At 34.3% G+C, this 23,690-nt stretch overlaps 1 protein-coding gene across 1 annotated transcript in view; it reads right to left on the bottom strand.

Moving 5' to 3' along the window:
• MAN2A1 (mannosidase alpha class 2A member 1) overlaps nucleotides 1-23,690 on the bottom strand; it is a 152,358-nt gene that overhangs the window by 39,129 nt on the left and 89,539 nt on the right. Inside the window, exons 13-15 of the mRNA XM_006913274.3 lie at nucleotides 3,897-4,062; nucleotides 2,285-2,503; nucleotides 1,499-1,621 (exon numbers count right to left, since the gene is read on the bottom strand). Coding sequence (XP_006913336.1) covers nucleotides 1,499-1,621; nucleotides 2,285-2,503; nucleotides 3,897-4,062 — 508 coding nt within the window. The remainder of the gene's footprint in view (nucleotides 1-1,498; nucleotides 1,622-2,284; nucleotides 2,504-3,896; nucleotides 4,063-23,690) is intronic.

Here is a 23,690-nt window from a genome sequence, read left to right as displayed (position 1 = left end):
TTATTTTCTCTTTGTAAATATGATAATTCTCTTTATCTTTCTATCTAATATCAAAAGTACTTAAAGGTAATTTTCATAAATTAGTTACTATCATCCATGCATATATTTCATAGTACAGCTACTTTTTTTTTTCAAAGTGTAAGAACAGTCATTCAAAACAAAATGCCTAATGACAAAAGCCGTTAAGTGAGAAAACACTGACACAGCTTATAGTTAGGATCCACTGCCCATTCTGGAATGCCTACTGTGTGCTGTAGTTTCCCTTTAATTCCTCACAATGAAAAACAACAACGACAAAACTAGAATCCTTAGCATAGCCAACGCAATCTCTTAAAATCTACATTTCATTTTGCTGAGCAGGCTTTTCTAAATTGTAGAACAAAAGTAACTTTTTCAGGCAACAAAATATGGAGAATATATAACTTATCTTGAAGTGGAGAAAGCCTGAGGAAATCTAAATAAAAAAAATACAGACTTGCCTGAACAAAATTTAAAAACTACTGTAACAGAAAAATAAAAATAAAAAATTAAATCACACGAGAAAATGTTGCAATATATGAAAAAGGGTTAATTTTATCATATATAAAGAATACATACAGATCTATAAGTCATACCAATAGAAAAATGATCAAAGAACTTAAAAGCTCACAAAAGAAATATAAAAGATAAAAGTAAAAAAAGTTTAATAAGTTTTAACAAATAAAAAAAGTTTAACCTCACTAATCATCACAAAAATGTTAACAGCAAAATATTTTTCACCTATTATTACAGGTAAAGCTTTTAATATGGCTAATTCTTGGAATGGTATATTAGAGAGCTACTCTCAAAAAATGCTGGTAGGAGTGAATATGCATTCTAGATAAGAAGTACATATCAAAATCCTTAAAATGCCTCATCCACTGACATAAAATGACTCTTCTACAAAGTTATTCTCAGGAAATAATCAGCATTGCATAAAAAATGCTACAATCAAAGCTCATCACAATGTTACAGAAGTAAAGTAGTGGCAGAAAATGTACATGTGCAACAATAGGAAATTCTCTTTCACACAATTATAGCTATCAACTACAGTCACTAGGTTATACATTAGATCCTCAGTCCTTATTCATCTTAGAGTTGAAAGTTTTTAAACACAACAGTGCATATTAAAATTGTGGTTTCAAAGAATATACTATCAGATTGTTAGCACTGTCACAATGAAAAATATGTAATGCAGTAAGACAAAACTTGAAAATGGGGGGAAAAAAGGATATGTATAAAATAAAAGACTAAAAAATACATCAAAATGCTGGTAGTGGTTTTCACGGGCTTATGGAATAGTTGGTAAATTTTGTTTTCTCCAGTTTTCTGCATTTGCAAAATGTGCCAAAATTGACATATACTATCTTTTCAGTCAAGGGGCGGGGGAATTTTTTTTTTTTTTAAAGTACTATAAGTTAAGAAAAATGGCTCAGTGGGTAATCTTATTTTTCTAGAATAACTCAGTTTATTAGCTTACCTTGGCTTCCCCATCAGGTAAAAAGAGGTAGGCACCGCTTTTGTCCTTTTTACTTGTGGTCCCATACCATGAAAATTGTACTTTTACTTCATGACGTTTACCATCTTCTTTATTTATCATTTCCTAAAGATAAAAATTTTAAAGGCAACACACTATTAAGACATTAACAATGTTCCTTCTAGTTCCATGTATATGTCAATTTAAAAAGTTACTTCACTGAAAAATGCTAACAGTCTCTAATATTCATAATTCTTGAACAAATACCCCAAATTTTACACTTCACTTTAGAATTTAACGCCTTCACAATAGAGACAAAAAATGAGAACACACTTCATCAAGGAAGAGATACACAAGACATCTACCAGTGCTTCTCAAACTTTATATAGTAAAGGAGTAGGCTTATTTTTTATTTCCCAATTGCATGAACCAATATGTTTGTAAGGTACAATAAAAATGAGATACCATAATATTAAATTTAAAGTTATATACCAAATATACAATCAAATCTTTTATTAGATTCAATAGGCATAAATTTACTCTGTCAAATTGTTTTCAGTTTCTGTAAACACTTCTAAACAGTCATAGCCTCTTATCTTGTGGACCAATAACAAACAGTTCACAAAGCAGCACCAACCACAGGCAGTCACTATGGACCACAAGAAGAAGGTTCATAAAGTTCATTCATCCTTTCTCCCAAAGTATTGGTGTAGAATATTTCTCTTCTGCATAAGTAATCTACACACATTAAAATAAAATGATAAACCTTGTATGAATTTCAGAACATACCTCCATAAGTCCAGACTGACCAAACCGAAGCTTAATAAAAGAGTTCTCTATAGTTATATCCTCTTCAGCACCTTTCATATTCTTCATGTTGAAAATTCCTTTATATTCTATGTTATTGTTATACAGGACATATTCAGCTAAATGTGGATTTGAACTTGTTGATTGTGAAATGGTATATACTTGCAATCCCAATGGTGGCATCTGTGCTGGAAAAGAGATCTTTTAAAGATAGAAGAGGGAATTTGTTAAAGAAAAACGTAATCTGAAACGAAGACCATTTATACTTCTAATGAAAACAACAAACTACCATACTTTTTAGAAAGAGAAAATAATATTATTCTATAAATGTAGAATATTTATAACACACATGTAGAATATCTATATCTCAGTTTATCCAACTTCAAGTTGGCAGGACTATCAAAGGTATTAATGTTTTCACTCAATAAGTGAAATTATGTGACCATCCTCAATTGCCCTACAGAGCTCTTAATGAATGTTCAGAGGGGGAAATTCTCTGTGACGGTAAGGGCTTACTGTGAACAATGATTTTTCCTAATTATTAGAGATCTTTTTACAATACTAAATTTCAGTACATTAAAATTAAAAATGGTTAATGCAATAATATAAATATTAAGCACAATAGTTCAGTCAACACTAGCCATCAAATGCCTGGAATCTAGCAGATACCAAACAAGGCAGAGGACATACCTACTATAAGATACTATACTGTGCTATAACAGAGCATGTACGTACTATAAGACAAGACCCTTGCTTTCCAAGAGCTACCATTCCATTTTCTAGATGGGGTGTTTCCTATAAAAACTGACTAATACCGCATTATACTTTTCGTTTCTACCTAAAGGATTATAAATTTATCAGAGCAGCCAGCAATGGCTTTTAACAAGCAGAAGCAAATCTCTTTTAGAGTTCATAGCTTATGGCTGTGTCTTCAGAAGCACAGTTAAAATTATAATCCAGACTCTAAAAGTTTAACCTTTCTAATGATGTCAGGGTTAATACTGCTTATTTTAAGAAATTTCCCCCCCCCAAATGACTATTACTTGAGCCCAGATTTTTCATAATCGTATTTCAAAGAAGAATCTTACTTATTTTAGGAAGTCCTTCCTTCATGATGTATTATGTCTCTCCTTTGTAATAAAGAGTTAAAAGCATCCAAAATTATTTAGAAGAATTATTTATCTCAATTTCAATATGTGTAACTGTCAATGAGTTAGACAAAAAATTTCCAAATTTTATGAGTAATGATTACTTCATTACTTCAAGAAAAAGTTACAATATACATACTTACAAAGATCTATAATATACATACTAATTAATATATCCCCATAATAACATACAATACACATACTAACAAAGATATTAATATTTTAGGAAACACAGGATCTATTTTCCTTTAGTGTGTCATTTAACTGGCTAGGTATACCCTCTGGTTCTTACAACTTTAACCACTTCATATACACCAACTTGATAGCTCTAGAGATTGTATATGTGTGTGTGTGTGTGTGTGTGTGGGTGTGTGCGCGCGTGCGTGCGCATTATATATAAACTATATATTGGCTATGCCTCTTTAAATTCTATGGCAAAAACATACCTTGTAGGCTGTCTGTGAAACAGTACTTCCTTTATCCCAAACTGCACTCATTTGAATTTCCACAGGCCTTCCTGAGGCAGAGGACACTTGTACTGTGGGGGAACTCACATGTACCGATACCACCGAATTTCGTTCTTGTTCTGAAGGATTATAGACCACAAGATACCTGCAAAAACAGGTGCTTCACTAGTGGGGACTCAGAATATTTTTACTTCTTTAATGCTATTTGTAAGAACTTGGCTCAAAGAGAGTCAACATGTGGAGAAGAATTATAAAGAACATTCTGGTAAAACTTTGGGGGGACAAGCAATTTCATCACAACAAATACTGCACAATACAAAAGGGTAATGAAATTATGACTCACTTTCTAAGAATAAAATGTTATACAAATGGAAGACGTTAATAGAATTTTAACAAAGTTATTTCTATGTCCCAGAAAATGACCTGTATAAAGATGGGTTTTTTGATCTAAAAGAATCAGCTCTATACAAGTAATATCTTGATCCCTGCCTAATCTCGCTGAATAAGAAAACATGTCTTTTGCAATTTAGCCATAATTAATTTCAATTAAAGTTCTGACATTTATTTCAGACCACTAAAACACATAAAAAAATGTATAGCTATACATGCAGAATCACATAATTCATTTGTATATTTTATATACAGGGGACCGTTTTCTTCAAGAGTTATTTGGTTCTGGAAAAAAAAAAAGGTTATTTTTAGTAAGCCCACTTAAAATAGAGGCTAAAATGTTATAATAAATAGTGGTGGAAAAAAAGATTTGATTGGGACTTAGCAAGAAAAAGGAAAACAAAAACTATTAAAATAAGTTTAGGTAATATTTGCGACTATGTGCAATTCTTAGAATGAACAAAAAATGATTGAACTGAGGTTTGGGGCAGAATTTTTCCAACAATATTTTATACTAGGACATTATGTCATCCTTCATATAATATTTAATTTTTACAGGATGGTTCTAAACATAACTATATTTGTAAAAATAAAAAGCCAAGGACTTCATTTTCCTAAAAGTTCTCTCTCAATTCTTAGATATTCAAATAATTTTCAGATAAAAAACCTAACACCCTTGATTTTCTCAGTAGCATAACTCTGCCAGCTCCTCATTGTTTCATGGCTTTACCTGTGAACAGAAATGTTCAGCAGTTCCCAACCTTTTGGGTACCAGGGACCAGTGCACCTATGAGAATCTAATACCAGATGATCTGAGGTAGAGCTGAGGTGGTGATGCTAGTGCTGGGGAACGGCTGCAAGAACAGATAAATTTCGCTCCCTCGCCCGCCGCTCACCTCTTGCTGTGCGGCCCGATTCCTAACAGGACACAGACTAGTACCAGTCCTCGGCCCAGGGGTGGAGGACCCCTCTTCTGGACCATGACACAGACTTCATGAAATCTGCAGCCTTTGAAAGATTTATGATTTTACTTTATAATCGATTTGCATCGTATTATCTTTAATTTAATCAAAGATATTTCAAAGAGGATATTTGACCAATAATATAACTTACTGATTCATTAGTGAATATTTTCATGATCAGAAATATTTTGTTTTCCTACATAATTTTTAAATTGTAAGAATACAGAACTGAATAGTCAGATAGCAACTACTTCTCTTCCTGAGTCACAGTATCTGTATCAGAGAAGGTAGAAGCAAGCAGCATTTATTGAGTGCATATCCTACATACATGTCCTATAAATTTCAGCTGCATTAAAAATTGTTCATTAAAAAATAAAATTAATACCTGCAGTGGCCAAAACTAAAGAAAAGACAACAGGGAAGCACAGAGATAAAGAAAAGGGGATGGAGCATAAAATCTATAAAATGTTTGGCTTATAAACTGCTTATCAGGAGAAGCACTTAAATTAAAATATTAAATTAAAATATTTTGAAATAATTGAGATTCATTATGTATATGAGAGAAGAACAGCTGAAGCCTGTAGTTACAGAGGCCACTGAAGCCTCCTAATACTAGATTAAAATTCGTCCCATCTTTCTTTTTTTATTTTAAGCAATTCTCAAGGAGAGTGAGGGTAATGCCCGCTTGAGAGAGATGCTTAACAGACTTACCTGAGGGACCTGTCAACCTGTTTGCACCCTCCCACTGCCCTCTACCAGAGGTTACATTTCATCTGGCTGTTGTCCTATCACAAGCACATCGGAGAATCACAACTGCCAGGATTCACTGTTACTAACGGACTTTACTATATTCCTAAGGTGCACTGGGGAAGAAAAGCAGCTCATCCTTGGCAACAAAGATGTTCAAATCGGCGCTCTAAAAATTAGTGATTTACTACTGAACCCCAGAGGCTTAGAGCTATTATGTGAAGAACTCTAGAAGACATGGTCTGAAGACTTCAGCCAGTCTCCTATTTCTGCAGAAGTCCCAAGGCACACCCTGGTACTGAGGCTAGAATTCCTACTGGCAAGTCCTTGGGATGCTCCACTACATAGAACTGGTCAGAAAGATTCTGATAATAAAATGCAACATGAGCCCACGCAACAAATTAGGTAACAAGCATCCAGAACACTGATTCCTTCCCATGGGGGAAAAAAAAAGACTCGCATTTAAAGCAAATAATAATTTTAACCATACATTTGGTTTTGTACAATATTAAATCACTTTTCATAATAAGCTGTAAACTAGGTTCTGTTTTGTTTTGTTTTAGCAGCTAATTAGTATTTGACCATAATGATGTTTCTACTGTACTGAATGATTATGTAATTATCATGCCAGGAATCTATTCAAAAACGAAATGTGTAGAGTATATAATGAGTATAATGCTGCGCTAAGAAAATAATTTTTTAACATAATTAGAGATTCACAGCATGTTCTTCAAGTGCACCACAGCACATATTTATCTGACACGCACAAACTCCTATCTATGTACATTTTTAGTAGAGTACAGAGAAAGCATGATTATATACGAATTATATTTCCTTTGGAAATAAGTACACCGTCAAAAAATAACTAAATTTTCATTGTCATTATCATGTTTGGTAGTCAAACATTTGTTATATTGCCAGTATCCTCAAACATGAACCCTTTTAAGCCCTTCAGTTGTGAATGGAACCAACGGGTTTCAACATCATAATATCATGATCACTAAGCCCCCACAACTTGGGGTTATTGGCAATTATCTCAATTCTCTACACACAAGGAACAACCCTCACCTCATGAAGACAAAGCTTATTCATATGTTACCTGCCAATGAATTAGAGGGCAGAAGATGATCTACTCTGGTAGAAAAAGGAATGGAGAAAAATGAAAGGCCATCTGCATACTCATGTCAAACTGGGAATAACTTTATAGAAGAACTAGTATTCCACTGTAAACATGGTTCTGTCCTTGAAGATGAGTATTGTTTACAATTCTCTCACCCCTTCTGTAGAAATGATTCATGTCATGTTAAGAAAGACACTGTGGCGATCTAAGTCCTCTCTTTGAGGCAAAAATAATCAGTGCCTGCTATGAACAACAGACTAGGCCCACATGGATTTCCATGCAGGATGGATGAAGAATAGAGCGAAAGAAATGTGCCCCTTTGTCAGAGTAACCTTGGCATTACTGCTCACAGAGTGCCTCCTGTATGCTGGGCCCAGTCCTCTGGCCTATATGGGCAACTACGAGATACAGCCTTTCATCCTTCCCACTAGACAGATAAGGAAACTGAGGTTCAGCGAGGTTAGGTATGTCACCAAGACTCACCCAGCTAAAAGTGACACAACAGTCTTACCCTTACAGCCATCTTTTTAACCATTTTACTGAAAGGTCAAGCTTATAAGGACCTTTTGACAAATGAGGTTTCCTCCGGAGATTACCTTAGCTTCAAATTCATATGTGAAGAACTTTCTCCTCACCAATGCCAGAGATCCCCACAGAGCCTCTCTCCTCAGGAAGCTCCAGAAGAGCAAAAAACTATTTACAGTTCGTGTACATTATATTTGTGAAAGAAAATGTATAAACTGGAACATTGGCACAGCTAAACACTTGCAATATATTAAGGAGTTCTCTATGACCTCACTGTATGAGGTAAGTAAAAACAATATTCAAGGACGCATTTTAAAAAACTACATATTTTCATGACTGTGTAAGGAAGATAAAAATGAAAATACTTGCAAGTCCTCTGTAAGTGTAGTTTAAAGCCAATTAAGGAAACACTATGTTATATAAAAAATAATTTTAACTGCATGCCTAGCGCAGTACCTGCAACAGAAAAACATTCAATAAATAGTTGATGAATGAGTAATACACAAAATCCCACTAGAAGAATTTATCATTTATAAATAATACCTACTGGTGTGGGACTCTATAGTTTTACGAGATCATTTTCATTTTGATTATTCAAATTCCTCAAAAAATGCTTTTAAGGTCAACAGTTATGTATTTAATCCCTCTGCAAAGATGGGGGAAATGACAGATCCAAGATCACAGAGAAAGTGAAAAACAAAGCAAAGAGTAGAGCTCAGTTTGTGTGGTTCTTAATCCATGATGGCATATAAAAAATTCATTTCAAACAAGAATATATTCATCTTCTGTAAGTAGCTTCATTAGTGGAACATCGTTTTAAAAAGAGTAATAACCTTTATACAGTATTCTAAATATGGATATATTTAAATTTATGTTTACAAAAATTGCAATTTCTAGATTTGAAGTCTTTTTAATATAGTCCACCTAGTTTTCTAGGTTTAAAACATAATGCTTAGCATATTATCTGCCAGAAAAAAAAATCAAGATATGAAAACAAAGGAGTCTTTTTGAGATATATTAGGTCTTCAAAAATCACACGCAGATCTGTGATTTCTGGACTCTGGAGTCAGACACATTCAAGCTCAAAACCTCACCAAAGCATTTAGAATTTAAGCAGCTCTGAACAAGTTATTTTATTTTTCTAAGGCTTAAAATCTTCCTCGATGAAATCAGGAGATAAGATTGTTGTTAAGGTTAAATGATAAAATGTTTGGGAAATCACATTGCTCAGACTTGGCACAAAGTAGAACCTCAATAGCAATTAATTTCTCTCTTTTTCTTTACAAGACTCTCCTGGCATCCTGACCAGGGACCATGGTACATGAATCATACTGGATGGTAAAGTGAATGTTTTAATTAACCCAGGTCACTGAGTTGCCTTAAGTATTTTTTTCTTCTTTTTTTCTCTTTGGTAAGGGATACATAAATACAAATGAGAGATAGTAACAAAACTATACATGTGATAACAGACACCTTGAAACAAGAGTCTGGCGTGGTGGGGAGAAAGATGCACAGGTGCACAGAATATACGCACAAATTAAATGCATAAAAAGCAATAAACAAAAGGACAGACAGAAGGATACCTCGTGGTATGTGTAGTTATAAACTTGTGAATGTGCATACATACTCCCTGTCACGGAAGTACCTATAGCTTAGGAAAGGAGAGAGACAGAAACTGTTAAGTTCATTATAATAGAGTAGATAATAAGACAAAGGTATGCATAGAGTGTCCTGTGATACATACAAAAAGGTTGCAGTTAGGATGATTAAGAACTAATCAGAAGAGCATTCAAAATAGAAAATTAATTTTACATGAAATAAGTAGTATATATATATATATATGAATATATACAAAATGATAAAACTTTACTGAGGGAGATAAAAAGGAATAAATGGAGAGACATACTATTCTAGGTGGGCAAACAAAATACTGCAAAAAAGACAACTTTCCCAAGATTAATTCATAAATCTTATGCAAGGCCAACCAAAATCCCATTGAAATCTTTTTGTTGGGAGAAAAGTGAGTAAAGGAAAGGAATCACTATTGGGTAAAAAAAATCTATAATATGGCTATGATAACAATTGGGCAAAACAAATAGTTAAACAAATGCGTTAAAACAATATGCCAAGATTGATTCCAGATGAATTAAAAGTTTAAAAACATAAAAAGTACAAAATTCGTAGTAAAATTAATATATAATTTGCAGTATAAAAGGTCTTTCTAATTGTAACAGAAAAATACAGCAAAGTAAAAGGCTGACAGATTTGATAACAAAAGCTTAAAACATTTTCTAACTTAAACAGTAAGATTAAAGAATAACGAATAAAATATAATCAAATTCAGGAAATTTGTAAAGGACTCTTACAAATAAAATATAATCAAATTCAGGAAATTTGTAAAGGACTCTTACAAATAAAATATAAACAGCGAAGTAAAAAAAAAGAAAAAAAGCATTTTTCCTTTATCAAATTGAAGTCAGAAAATAAATGATGTTTCCACTTCTAGTCAGAGTAGCTGACGGCAGACAAGAGCTCTCACTCCTAGGGCCAACTGAAAAAAACTAGGTAAAACACAGTAATCATCTGCTTGAGAGAAACAGAGAACTGCTGAGGACTTCAGAGAAGTGAGCTGCCTTCGTGGTCATTTTACCCTGGAGCACACCAAGTCTCACCATAGGAGAGGCTGAGTTCCACGCAGAGTCTACAGAAGGAGCGCTCTGGAGACAAAGAGGCCAAAAGTGCATTTGGTGGGGGATTCAAGAGGCTTCAAGTATACATTGGATTTCCTCATGAGGATATGTGCTAAATTATGGGGGCTGCACAGAAAGGGAGGTTTAAAATCTAAACAGAAAACTTCTGAAATGTAGGGCAGAGATATCTCATGAGATTTCAGAATCCACCAGAGTAGGGCCTACAGAATATACCAGTCTATTAGATGAAAACTTGGTGAGTTAGATGAATAAGAAGTTGAGTGAATGAGCTTCAATATCATCCTTGATTGGAGTAAGAGTGAACTCTTTCTTGAAGAAGATACTTGCTGGACCCTACAAAAATTTTATACACAATGTCTAGCACTCCATATAAAATTCTGAGGCATCCCAAAAGAGAGAGCTATGTGACTAAACAGCAAGAAGAAAAAGACAAAAGAATTAGAACCAAACATGATTGAAATATTGAAATTAACTGATAAGACTTTAAAATAATAATTAGCATGCCTGAGGAAAGAAGAAAACATGAATAATGAAGATAAAAAGATAAAGAATTTTACCACAGAAATTAAATACATTAAAAATTAACCAAATGAAATTCCAAAAGGACGAGTTTTTGAAATTAAGAACTCAGCAGGTATGTTTAACAACAGAGTAGATTCAGCAGAAGTTAAACTATTAACAGGAATATTTCCTCTAGATTCTGGGATTATCAGTGAATGTTCTGCAACTGCTTTTTATACTTCTGAATGTAAAACACTACAAAAAATATGTACATATTTTTAAAATAATAAGAAAAATATAACAACAAAAACATGCATGGGGTGGGTGGTGAGATAGCCAGGCACGAAAAGTAGGGTAATACACTCTACGTAGAGTGATTATAAGAATAAAGGCACAAATATAAGAAAAAAGGATGTTATTTTCAGAATATAAAGGTTACCCAATATCACTAGTATCTACATAGTGAAGTGCACCTCTAAAATGCCAATATATGGAGCTAGAAAGGGAAATAAATCTCAAGTCACAGCGAGAAATAAGCTTAGATCTATGTTATGGAGAGTGACTGGAAGTTTTAACATGGTCAGATTTTCATTTTTAATATATACACGTAGCTGCCATGTAGAGGACAGATTTAAGGCACCGAGACTCAAAGAAGGAAGTTCAAGTAGATAGTTACAATAGCCCAGGTAGGTAAAGTGAAGACCTAAATTAGAGGGGTGATAGAAATACAAAAAGAATAATTTAAGAAACAAGTAGGATATCTTATCAGTAGGATTCTTCAATTCCTTGGAGAAGATTGGATGGTAAACCAGAAGAAAAAGTCTTCTATCAGTCTTGATTTCCAGTTAGGGTGAGACAGATATGGTGGTGTCATTAACCAAGATTGAAGAGCTAAATATGGGTAGTGGGAGGAAGTTTCAAAACGAAGGTGATAAATTCAGGCTTACACTTCTTGAATTTGAGGCACCTGAGAAACATCTGTACAGATTTATTCTGATGCTTCTCAATTAACTATCCAAAACTCAGAATTCGCTTATTCAATGGAAATACAAAAATCAGGTTTCCAGGTATGATAGGCATAATAACTGTTCCCCTCAAAGGTCCACATGCTAATCCCCAGAACCTGTAAATTTGAAACCTTACATGGCAAGAGACTATTCAGATATAATTTACTTAAATCTTGGGATGTGAAGGTTTCTTGGATTATCCAACTAACTGGGCCCAATATAATCACAAGGATCCATGTAAGAGAAATGCAGAAAAGTCCAACAAAGAAGATGGCCATCAGACAACAAAAGCGAGAGGTTAGAATATGTATAGAAAGGGCCATAGGCTAAGGAATACAGATGGCCTTCAGAAGATAAAAAAGGTAAAGAAACAGATTCTCCTGCCAAAGCCTCCAGAAAAAACCAGCCCTGCCAACACTTTGTTAGTCCAGTGAAACTGATTTTGGACTTCTGACCTCCAGAACTGTAAGATAATAAATTTGTATTTTTTTAAAGAGACTAAATCTGTGGTAATTTATTGCAACGTAAACAGAAAATAATACACTAGGTTACATTATCCCTCTTAAAAATGAGGAGTAAGCTTTGGTTTCATATTATAAAGACTGGACTTTTTACCACACCAAAAAAAAAAGAAATGCTTGAGGCCTGGAAAGGGGAGGGGGGTGTGTGGGGTGGGGTGGGGGTGTTTTCTTGGGGCCTTGAAACTGAGTCCAAGCAAAGACTGAAGTGAAGTGTATCTAGCCCTCTGTCTCTCTCTCCCATGGAATACTCCTTCCCACTTGTTCATCTTCTGGCTACCAGGCTTGATGTGCCCAAACTCCTATTGCCCAGTTCAAGTGCCCACAGCGAACAATAAGGAGAAAGCAAATGAGAAAAATCCAAAACTTATTCTCTCTAAAAAGTGTAATCTCTTACACCAAAGTGGTTATTTTTAACCTTCAAAAATTCTATTTATTTTATAATCTTTGAATACCTTATGCTGATCCCATTCATTGCAGAAATGCACATATGCACAAGATTTTCATACAGGTTCCAAGACCTCCCAGTTTATGAACCTTGCTATTTCTATAAAATAAGCCTTCTTAGGCAAATATTTAACTGTTTCCCATGAAAATCTCTCTAGGAACTATACAATAAGAATCTTTCTTATCTTTAATTAGATTTTGGAATTTATATTTGCAAGGGAGAAAACAAAAAGAGGTATTTTCTGGCCTCCAGTTGATTAACAAATGTGGCCTTATCTAAGAAGAAAAAAATAATTCAACACTAAGGAACAGAACACTCCTCTCAGCAATAAAAATTAGGATTATACTTGAATATAGTAGTGGATAAATATTAATTGACCTTCCTAACACAGGAAAGTTTATTTTATCATTATTTCCTATATTTAGGAGAAATAACTTTCTTAAAATTCATGGGCAAAAATATTAAGACTCTATCGTCCCATGGAGAGTCATTTGTCCAAAGACAAAATTTAAAAAGAAAATGAAGCAGCACACTGCATGGGATCTAATCCAAATGTAAAGCTGCTTTTCCTGAAACAACAGGACAGCAGCACCCACCACTGCTGTTGTCAACTGTTTAATTTCTGGTAATACATTACTACCCTCAAATCCAAAAATTCCACAAAATATTACTAATAAAAGTTCATAGTTTAAATGAAAAGTACAGATTATTAAGTAAATATTCTAAAAAGGTATATGTTAAAAAATATTACTGTAAGTAGAAAATTATATTTGCTTACAATACTAACAGACGAAGCAGTAAGTCAAAAATAAAACTGTATCTTAAAGGAACATTTCTGCTATTTTTAACTCAAAGTAAATTTAACTTGGCAGGTCATAGAGAGTTTTTTTGATGTAATAGTAATAATAACAACAATATCAAAAACTAGCACTAGGTGAACCTTTAGAATAGTGCCCAGCATACAGTCTGTGTGTTTTATTTGAATTTACTCCTTTCAGCTTCACAACCAACTTCCGAAGTCCTAAAAATTATGTCCATGTTATAGATGTGTAGAGTTCAGTATTGCTCATGGTTATATAGCCATTTATGTAAGTAGTAGAGCCAGGATTCAAACTCAAGCAGTTAGGCTCCAAGGCATCTTAAAGGTAGGAAAGGTGGCTCTGCTCTTCTCCATAGGTGTGACACTCAATGTTTATGTGCTAGATGCATAGATGTGTCATCTACAGCACTCAGAGTCCCATCTTCCCAAAGCTCTCTGAACGCTGCCTCATCAGAGAGCTCTATATCCACCCCAGCAAAGAGCTGTCGTTCTGAAAGACTCTGACCTGACAGCAGGACTGGGGTGAAGAAGGCGGGGGTTCTTTGAGATAATGAAGTTGAGGCTACTTCCTCTAGCTGCTATAATGACAAGAGAAGCTGTTCTTTCAATAAGTTCTTATTTTTTGTAAAAGGTGGTGTAAGGGGAATTGCTATATAATAGGTCTTCATTTTGTAACATTGGTGATATTTTGGAAAATATCACCTATGTCCTAGTTATAGGACAAATCTGGTTATTTTCCAGAGTTGAGTTCTCTACCTGAAAAGTTCCTTTCCTGGTGTTTATTCAAATGAATGCTTTGTAAATGATTTATATTTTAACAATCAAGAAGATCAAATGTCAGTTGTATATGGTTCTGGGGATCAGCTATTTCAGTCACCTCTCTCCTAATACATAATGCAAATGGAACTAAAGTTTAAAAAAAAAAAAAAAGCTGGATAGTGACAGAGGTAGGACTAGAATGAGCCCCCTGACTCTCGGTCCAGGACACCCTTAACAATACCCTGCGTTTCCAGGCATCTGACAGTGGGATCTGCTCAAAGCTCAATGGTATGGAAACAGAAAAGTTAGTATCATTGGTGTTACCAGAATTTATGGCTGCAAATGCAACTCAATACAATGAATTAAAGTCTTAACCCTCAAATGTACAACTACATATTTCTGCACTTTTCCTCCTTGGGAAAAGTATGTCTAAAGGCATAAATATAACCAAAGTAGAATCAACATGTAATTTTATAACATTTATAAATAAAATAAGACTGAAAACTCATAACTATTTCCAGCGCATAAAATAGCAAGTCAATAAAAAAGATAAATATTCCTTTCCAACTATTCTAAAACTTTTGATACTAAAGCAATAAAAAGACAAGGAAACAAAAATTGTACATAATTTGGCTGACCCCAAGAGTCCTGTCACCAATTAAGTTGCTTTCACTGACAGAGTTTTGCCTAAAACAAAAATACCATCTGTTTTACCTAAAACATTAAGATGTTCTATTTTCTTGTCAACTCAGAAATCACATCTGTACTCATTTTCCGAAAAGACAGCAAAAGACATTATATTTATGGGTGACTGCATAAGGAATGATGTTCAATCAAAATGTAATTTTCATCTACTGGAAGAAAATTTCATTTCTCCAATGACTATAACACTGCAACTTTGGAGGAACACACAGTACATAAACAGGCTGATTTTCACAAATAAAAAGACCTTAAAAGTTAATGTAGTAAAATAAGGTTGTTTTGTTGGTAAAGACAAAACTAGCAAATATCCACTTTTGTACACCTCTGCTGATGGCTGAAATCTATCTTGTGTAAGACTTTTAGGTGAAAAGATCAAGAAACAACAACTTTTTATTGGTGCTACATCTCTTCATGCTAGTGACGCATCATATAAGAGGTAAAAATATGAAAACAACAAAACAAAACCACTTTCTATTTTCAAAACACTTTTAAGACACAATATTGGTTCTGGGAAAGACACTCTACAATCCAACGAACCAAATGAAAATACAAAACACCTACAGAAAACATCACTCAGAGTGAACGCAAACACATCACAAGAGATAAAGAACACATTTCGAAGAAAAACACACAAGCTATCCAGCTACCTAAAATACCCTGAATATATATTAAGTACCTACAAAAAAATCTGACACCCAGTTATGTTTTAGTTTAAAAAGTAGCCCAATTTCACACATAATTTTCTTGTCTAAAAAATAAAAATAAAATAAAATAATGCTAATCTCCAAATAAGGATGAAATAAATAAGTCCAAAGGCTCTATTTAAAATTTGTCTTTTACCACAAAGTTGTGAAGTGTTCTGAAGTCCAAGATGGGCTTGAAGCCCTCCCTGACTTTTTCAGGATCAGGAAACCTTCACTAAAATCGTTTTCCTTGTTCCGCTTTTGGTGCACGCTTTATTAATCTGCATTTAGAAGGAAAAAAAATCTGGTTCAGAAGAATGGAAGACTTTGAAATATGTCACATCACTTCAGTCTATGTTCTGAACTGCTGTGAGTTCATTAGCTTTATGTTAGCAATTTCAGAAGACATGATGGACACTAGGAGGAAAAGTGAGAGGACAGAGGACTAAGTGTGCAAGAAACTAGAAGAAATAAACAACTAAGGAATCTCTCTCATACAGTTGTCAATTCCCCCCTTCCCAATACAAATCACTTAAAAAAGCACGCATATTCCAGATATTTTACTTACTTTAACCCGGTCATAGTGCATTATATAACTCCAACTAATAGAGGAAGAAACTTTGACGCTACAGCAATAACACTCATTCAAAATCTGACGCTACAGCAATAAGACTCATTCAAAATCTGAGTTATCTGGCAGACACACCGAAGCTAATGCCAGCTCTTTTTTGACAATATTTATCTCTTTTCCAAAGTTTTTCTTAAGTCTACAAAGTTACATATTTCCAATTATTTTAACTGGAAATTATAATAATCTTTCCTAAACTACAGGTGGTAGTCCCCATGCTAACTCTGTCTTGATATTGCAAGGTATCAGAATATCTCACCATACATATATGGGCACATATTATTCTTCCCTATCTTCTGCACTTCCCTGATTATGGTCTTTAATGGGGTAATTGCAAGATGTTGTAAGCAACAAACAAAATTGCTTTACTATCAATTAGATAAACCACACAACTAAAATATCCTGTGTAAACTCAGTTCCTTATAATAATCTGACAACAATAAACTAGAACAACACAGCTAGTTAAGAAAGTTTGATTTAAAGTATGAACAATAAAATGGCAATTGAAACACAGACTAACCAGGTAATTTAGCAGGTGTTCACTGAACACATAAACTACTTTGCCATTGTTTTTAAAGAAATAAAACTTAAAACCATCATTTAAAATGCAGACTGTTCAACCACTTCCACAAATTAAATCTAAATAATAAAATCTAAAATAATTTTGTAACTAGGAACAAAGTCATAGCAGACTAACTACAATGGGCCTAGGAAGAAAGATTCTTTTAAAGTTCACATAAAATTTATGGAAAAAATGACTTAAGATACCACGCTATGAAAGTACTAAGGAGACAAACTCCACATTGTAAATCACTTAAAAAATCAACGTATAAGATTTATGGTAGCCTATTGACATTCTCTTGCTATTTCTAAATGGCAGTAAAAAATGTATATATAACTACTATACAATTATATTATTTAAAGCAGCTGATCATAAACCTTAAACTGCCTGATGCAAGAATTATAAAAAGTATTTCAGGAGGCAGAAGAAATAGAATTTTTTTTAAAAAAAAGACATTCTGATAACAAGAACTCTTGAAGTATCATCGGAAAGCTATAACACCCTAGTAAAGGAAAGGATTCCTGTGAAGAAAAAAGTCAACACAAGTATCTCGGTGCTTAGGGAATGTGGTACAGAAGGATTAGGGTCAGCACTGCTTCACTAGCAAAGGTTTCTTGAGAGATAAGACATTTTCCAACAGACCACTGAAAGGGATGGGGATCAGGACAGAGAGGACAAGTTGAGGCACTCAGCATGGATACTAATAACCGACACCAGTTAGAAGAGTCAAGGTGGTTTCTGCTATACTCTGTCTTTATTAGGAAACTGGGTAATTATTTTAAACAATATCATAATTCTTCCAAATCATTACTCTATAGGTCTATAATCTCTATCTGCAAAGTTCGGAAAGCTCTAAATATCAAGATTTTTCAAAACGTTTCATGGCAAAACCTAACTGAACTGACATGAAGGTACATATAATTACATATACATATATCAAACTTGACCTGAATATTCAGAAATTTTAAAGTATTTGATGACTCCGGCCTCAAAAATCTGAAGTATTATATAACATGCCATATATGCATATTTTTAAATTTTCCTAAAATTAAAAAAATTTTGAATTCAGAAATATATCTAGCCCTGAAGATTTTAGGTAAAGGATTGGGATTTGTATTTATGGGCAGGGGCAGGCTATACAGTAGAGTCTAAGTTACAGACTACTTATAGAAGACATCCTGCCTGTATAGGTTCTGAGCAAGAAAGAACCAAGAAATAAAAGGAAAAAGAAAACTTAACACATTCTAGCACAGTGCTACACAAGTCAGGAAGACGAATAAATCTGTCATTGAATGGCTGGCTGACCGAACCAAGGAATAAGTATATTTTAACATGGTCCTAAATAGGGCACTAAAAAATTGTAAATGTTTAAAAATACTGTATTTTCTTAAATGAGAACATCCCAAATCCCAAGAGGGCAAATATACTCTTATTTTATGAGCTTTTACTTGATCTCTCCCAATTCTTAATTTTGCAATACCCAATTAGTTTTGGTTTGGAATAAATAGGAAGTCTCTGAGTGTCTTTAATAAAAAGTGTTTCATATGATTTTTCTACCTGACTGAGAGGAAGTCTCAAGAATAAGCTTTTAAGAAGCTTCTAGCACCCGGCACTGATTTATTCAGCACAGATGTTCCTACAGTGTACAGAATACAACTCGTTTGTGCCGAAGGGGGCAGGTAAGAAGCCAATGATGAGAAAATATGGTAGATGTCCTGGCATCTAGTTAATGAGCCTAATGAGTAGATGCTGCTAGTTGCCTGCCAAATAGCCACTCTCACATTCTCCTTTACTGACAGAAACTCAATTTTACTTAGGATGACAACAATCTAGCTTTTAAAAAAAGGTAAAAGAAAAAACCTTAAATCTGCATGCTGGGGGTAGCCATGTGACATAGTTTCGGCCAATGAAATGTAATTAGAATTCACTAAGTGGAGTTTCCTAGAAAGTTGTTAAATCCCTAATTTAATAAAAGTCAGCAGACTCAACTGGCATAACTTTCATACTTGTTCCTCTTCCTTCCTGGCTGGAACACAGCAGCAATGTCTGGAGAAGCAGGCACAACTTTGAGACCATGAGAACAACAGTCAGAGGCTAAAGATGGCAGAGCTGAAACGTAAAAGGGGCCTGGTCCTTTGATGACTCTGTGGAACACATCACAAGGTCCAGACCACCTACCTTGAAACCTGTTCATAAGAAAAATGAAATGCTTTCTTGTGAAGCCAATGTTACAAGGTTTCTGTTAAAAGCACTATGCAGTTGAATGGAATCCTAAATGAAATACTATGCAGGCAAGAAGTAATACTGAGTAACACGGGGGGTTAAGAAGTACAAAACCTTAATATTAATCTTAAAAGAAGATAACATTGAATGCAAAATGATTCTGCTAAAGCAAAAATTTTCCCATAAAAATTCATCATTGTAAACAAACTTTTCCTTAAAGGGTTGCTTATTTTTAAATATGTCCTTTACTTAACTGCCTATCAAATATTACACAAAACTTCTTGCTCATAGTTTTCATCTCCATTTCAATTAGTTATCAATTTAGCAAACACCTCCCATGTGCCAAACACTTCTTTCTAATTTCACGCAACTATTCAGAACTTCTTTAATTTAAACAAATCTTCTGCATTTTCTCCGTGAAACCTGAAAGGCAGATTTCATAAAAATGTAAGCTATAAATCTCAGATTTACCAATCCCATGTTGTCTTTATTACAAAAAATAAATGTTTATCTGGAATCTTTTAAAAACTTTATATAAAAGTTTGTGAACACAAAATTTTTGACCAATTCATTAACAGTTATGGTTGATCAAAATTTAAGTATTTTAAAATATTTGTTCACAAGATAAAGCTAAGAGACATACCTGCCAGCACGATGCCCAGTTCAAACACTCCTGGTACATATTACTAGATCACTTTCCTGAAAGACTGCTAGGTGTCATGGTAGTATGATTAACAAGACTCAGCCCATGACTTCACAGGATGTATAGCAAGTCTTTTAGAACATTACAAATGTAATAAGTGAGATAATAGTGAGTAAACACATAGTCCCATGGGAGCATACAAGAGCGACAACAAGTCTTGATTCAAGGATATCAGGGAAAGGTTCCAGAGAATATAATATCGGAGTCCTAAAAGATAACTAAGAACCAATCAGGCAAATTGTAGGGGGCAGGGAGTAAGGATTTTTTGGGGAGTTATACATATTTTTTTCCAAGAAGCAAAGGTCTAAAAATAAGAGAGAACATGGTGTGTCAGAGAATTGATAGTTGAAGGGCCAAAGCACACAGTGCAAGCTGGGGTGATATGAAAGATGATGTTCGAGAAACCAAAATGTAAACACATAAGCCAAGTTAAAGAGTCTGAGAGTTTAACCCTAGGGCAATGGAGGAAAAACAGGTTTTTAGTAGAGGAGTTACAACATCATTGCTAATTATTTTTTGAGTGCCTACTAAATGCTAAATTCTATACTATGAAGTTCATATACATAACTTCATTTAATTCCTCCAACAAATGCATGAGGCAGGGACATCTGTCACAGGGTTGTCACCATCACCTAGGGAAGAGACAGTAGCAGCCTGAAGTAGAATAGTGGCATTGAAGATGACGAGAATGGGCAAAACTGAGATACCTTTAAGAAGCAAAATGAAAAGATCTGATGTTTGGATACGAGTTGAAAGAAAGAGACAAAGATGATCAGGGTAAATCCTATAATTTATTGTCCAAATGAATATACTTTTCCAAGTGAGAAGGGGACAGTAATGAAAAACTGGAATATATGATCACTCTAAAATTGAGACCCAGGTTTCTGGCCTGGTAGACTGGCTGACAATGCTAAAGTTTCATTAAAGGGCTTAGAACCACAGAGCAGGTTTGAGGAGGAGAGGAGGAGTTCAGTTTTAAACACACTGAGAAGGAGGCGTGAGTGGGCCATCCCAATGGAGCTATCCATCTGGCCTGTGGGCGGTATGGGTCTGGAACTCCAGAGACTTTTCTCAGCAGATTATATATATATATATCTGTGTGTATATGTATATATACACATATACATACATACATATAAATCACTAATGAAGATGTTCTGTTATTGCCCACCTCCACTACAATCTTTCCTTACTTCACTCCCCTTTTCCATATCATCTTTTTTCATTTCAGCTTTTTTTGCTTTCTGTTTCATATTTCTTAGAGATCACGACTCTCAAACTTTTTGTAAATTCCAGGGTTGTTTTCTTTTTCCTGGTCTCTGTAATAAATCATTTTTTAACAAGTTCTTCTTCTGAGTCTTCATGTTACTCCTATTTTTTGTTATTCTGTACAGCTTTTTCATAGGTTTCCTATGATAACTTTCCATTTACTTACCCTCATAGAAGTAACATCCACTCAGACTCTGTGAATGCTAAAGATACCCTTGGTCTTTATTTTGGTATTGGTTGAAGTCTCTCTCTTGTCTAAAATTAGTTATTTGACATATATTTGCTGTGCCAGGTATTTGCTAGGGGATTCAAAAGCAAATAACTTCCCTGACCTCATGGGTCTAGTATTTTAGCAAGGGAGTTAGACAACAAGAAATAAATAAAATAATGTTAATAATGCCTGAAGGATGTAAAGAAGATACAGTAAAGGAGAAAAAAAGTGAGTGAATAAAAACTTCACATGCATAGAGATGCAGCCTGATTACAAGTTTTCAAAAAGCTACCATCCAAGATGGCTGTGCCTGCAGCATTCAGTCTTCTATATCAGCTCTGGTCCTCTGAACTTATGGAAGGCTTCTTTCTTCAACAGAAAATACCATGGTATTCTTCTGGCGCATGGTACCATCAACAGTAATTTCCTTGAGTGGACACTTGCCAAGATCAGTGGTCTACTGTCAGTTCCCCAATTGTTCCTGCCTATTTTCATTTCTGACAGGTTTAGTCCAAATGGTTGCAAAATACAGACACAATGGAAGCCCTCTTACCAACATGATTAAGGCTAGCAATAGATCTGTTAACTGAAAGAGTTAAAGTTGACCTGAAAGTAAAAGTTAAAGTAGGACAGAATATGTGCATGTGTGTATATATTTACATATATATGTAAATGCGTTACCATGAAATATACAGATGTGTATTACTTCCTAATCTACTGATGTAAGATCAAAGCTTCTGCTTTGACTATGGGACTACGAATTGGAGTCTTGCGTCCCATTTTCTGCGTAACCATACGTGTGTATAAATCATCTGTGGTTTCTAGCTTAAGTTCTTCTAAAGTTGACCAAGAACTTAAACATTAAAAAAAATATTAAGCTATCTGAGTTACAGACTGCTTCTACACCTTTGTGATTTCTTCCCATAGCTTTTGTAGGTATCCTGCCAATATTTATCAGTGATTCACCTTTGCTGAAAATTTCCAGAGCATTCAACTTTATCTAAAAAATTTTTTTTTTTGCATAATTCAACAATTTAATGAAAATGAAATTGCAAGGGAAAAATAACAAGAACAACTGATTTGGGAATAATTGATTCATAACGATCAAAGAAATCAACTGAAATACTGCAGGGAGAGAAGTGTGACAGCTGTAGCCTGTTAGCAACAAGGTCAGGAGGCCATCGGTACGGATAATGAATGGAGAGTATCAGCTAATCTAGTTGGTCAATTAAGTGGAGATTGGTTAATAGAGACCTTAAGCAGAGAATCTGTCTAAAAAAAGAAAAGAATCTGCTAAATAGCCTTAAAACGCAGCACCCTCCTTGTATAAAAGTATTTGTCTATTTTTCTAGTTGGTAAACTAGAATTTCAAAGCTATAGGGGTAGACTTTTTAAAAAGGAAAAGGAATCAATCTCCATACCTGATTTTAAAGACCTGCATGTTGCTTTTATTTCTAACTGTTTATCATTGGTCAGTAATTGTATTTTTCAGTCCAGTTTGATCACCTTTTTAGTTTGTGGATATCTTACGTTGTGGTAATAGGCTGACTGTCGAATCAAGGTTTTGGTGTTCCTCTGATTGTTTATCATCTCCTATGTTTTCACGAGTTTCAATAAGAAATTGAGAAAGTCAGTCTCAGGGTTCCTAGTCAGTCATCATATAAAATGGAAGTGTCAACTGTTTTTTTATATGTAATAGGTATTACTTCATCTAAGTCAATGTGAGGTTGAAACAGTATTTCAGAAGTTAATACTCATCATTCCTGATATAAAATAATTAATAGAAATGTTAAGGGTGGAGAGAATACTGTGGGGAAGGTGGAGCCACTAATTGGACCCCCAAAGACCTTTATATTTCCCTGAAAAATCAGGCAAAATGCAAGCCTGTGAATGATTGATTGAGAATGGCAAACACCGGATGTAATTATTTTATGTTGCTACCCAGAAATTATTGTTCCAAAACTAGTTCCAACTAGGCAAAGAAGTTGTGATGTAAAATTAACTAATGTACTGTGTTGAGGTTATCTCCAATTCCCTGAGAAACTTTTCGTTATTTAAATAAGTTACTATATTCTACTCAGTCTTTTGAGTAAAACATCCTTCCTAAATACATCCCAGGTTATAGACAGGCTGAAACTTGTTTCTGGATAACCAAAGAACAGGTCAATCTATATCTGGAAAAAGTCATAGTTAACAAAATACAACTCAGGTTTCGGAATGTAGATGAAAATACATACTTTTCAAGAGCAATTAATACTTAAACAGAAAATCACCTCAGATGCGA

The sequence above is a fragment of the Pteropus alecto genome, unplaced genomic scaffold (assembly GCF_000325575.1).
Source record: "Pteropus alecto unplaced genomic scaffold, ASM32557v1 scaffold20, whole genome shotgun sequence".
Classification (NCBI taxonomy): domain Eukaryota; kingdom Metazoa; phylum Chordata; class Mammalia; order Chiroptera; family Pteropodidae; genus Pteropus; species Pteropus alecto.
The sequence above is the reverse complement of the archived record's forward strand: the minus strand, read 5'-3'. Positions and strand labels throughout refer to the sequence as shown.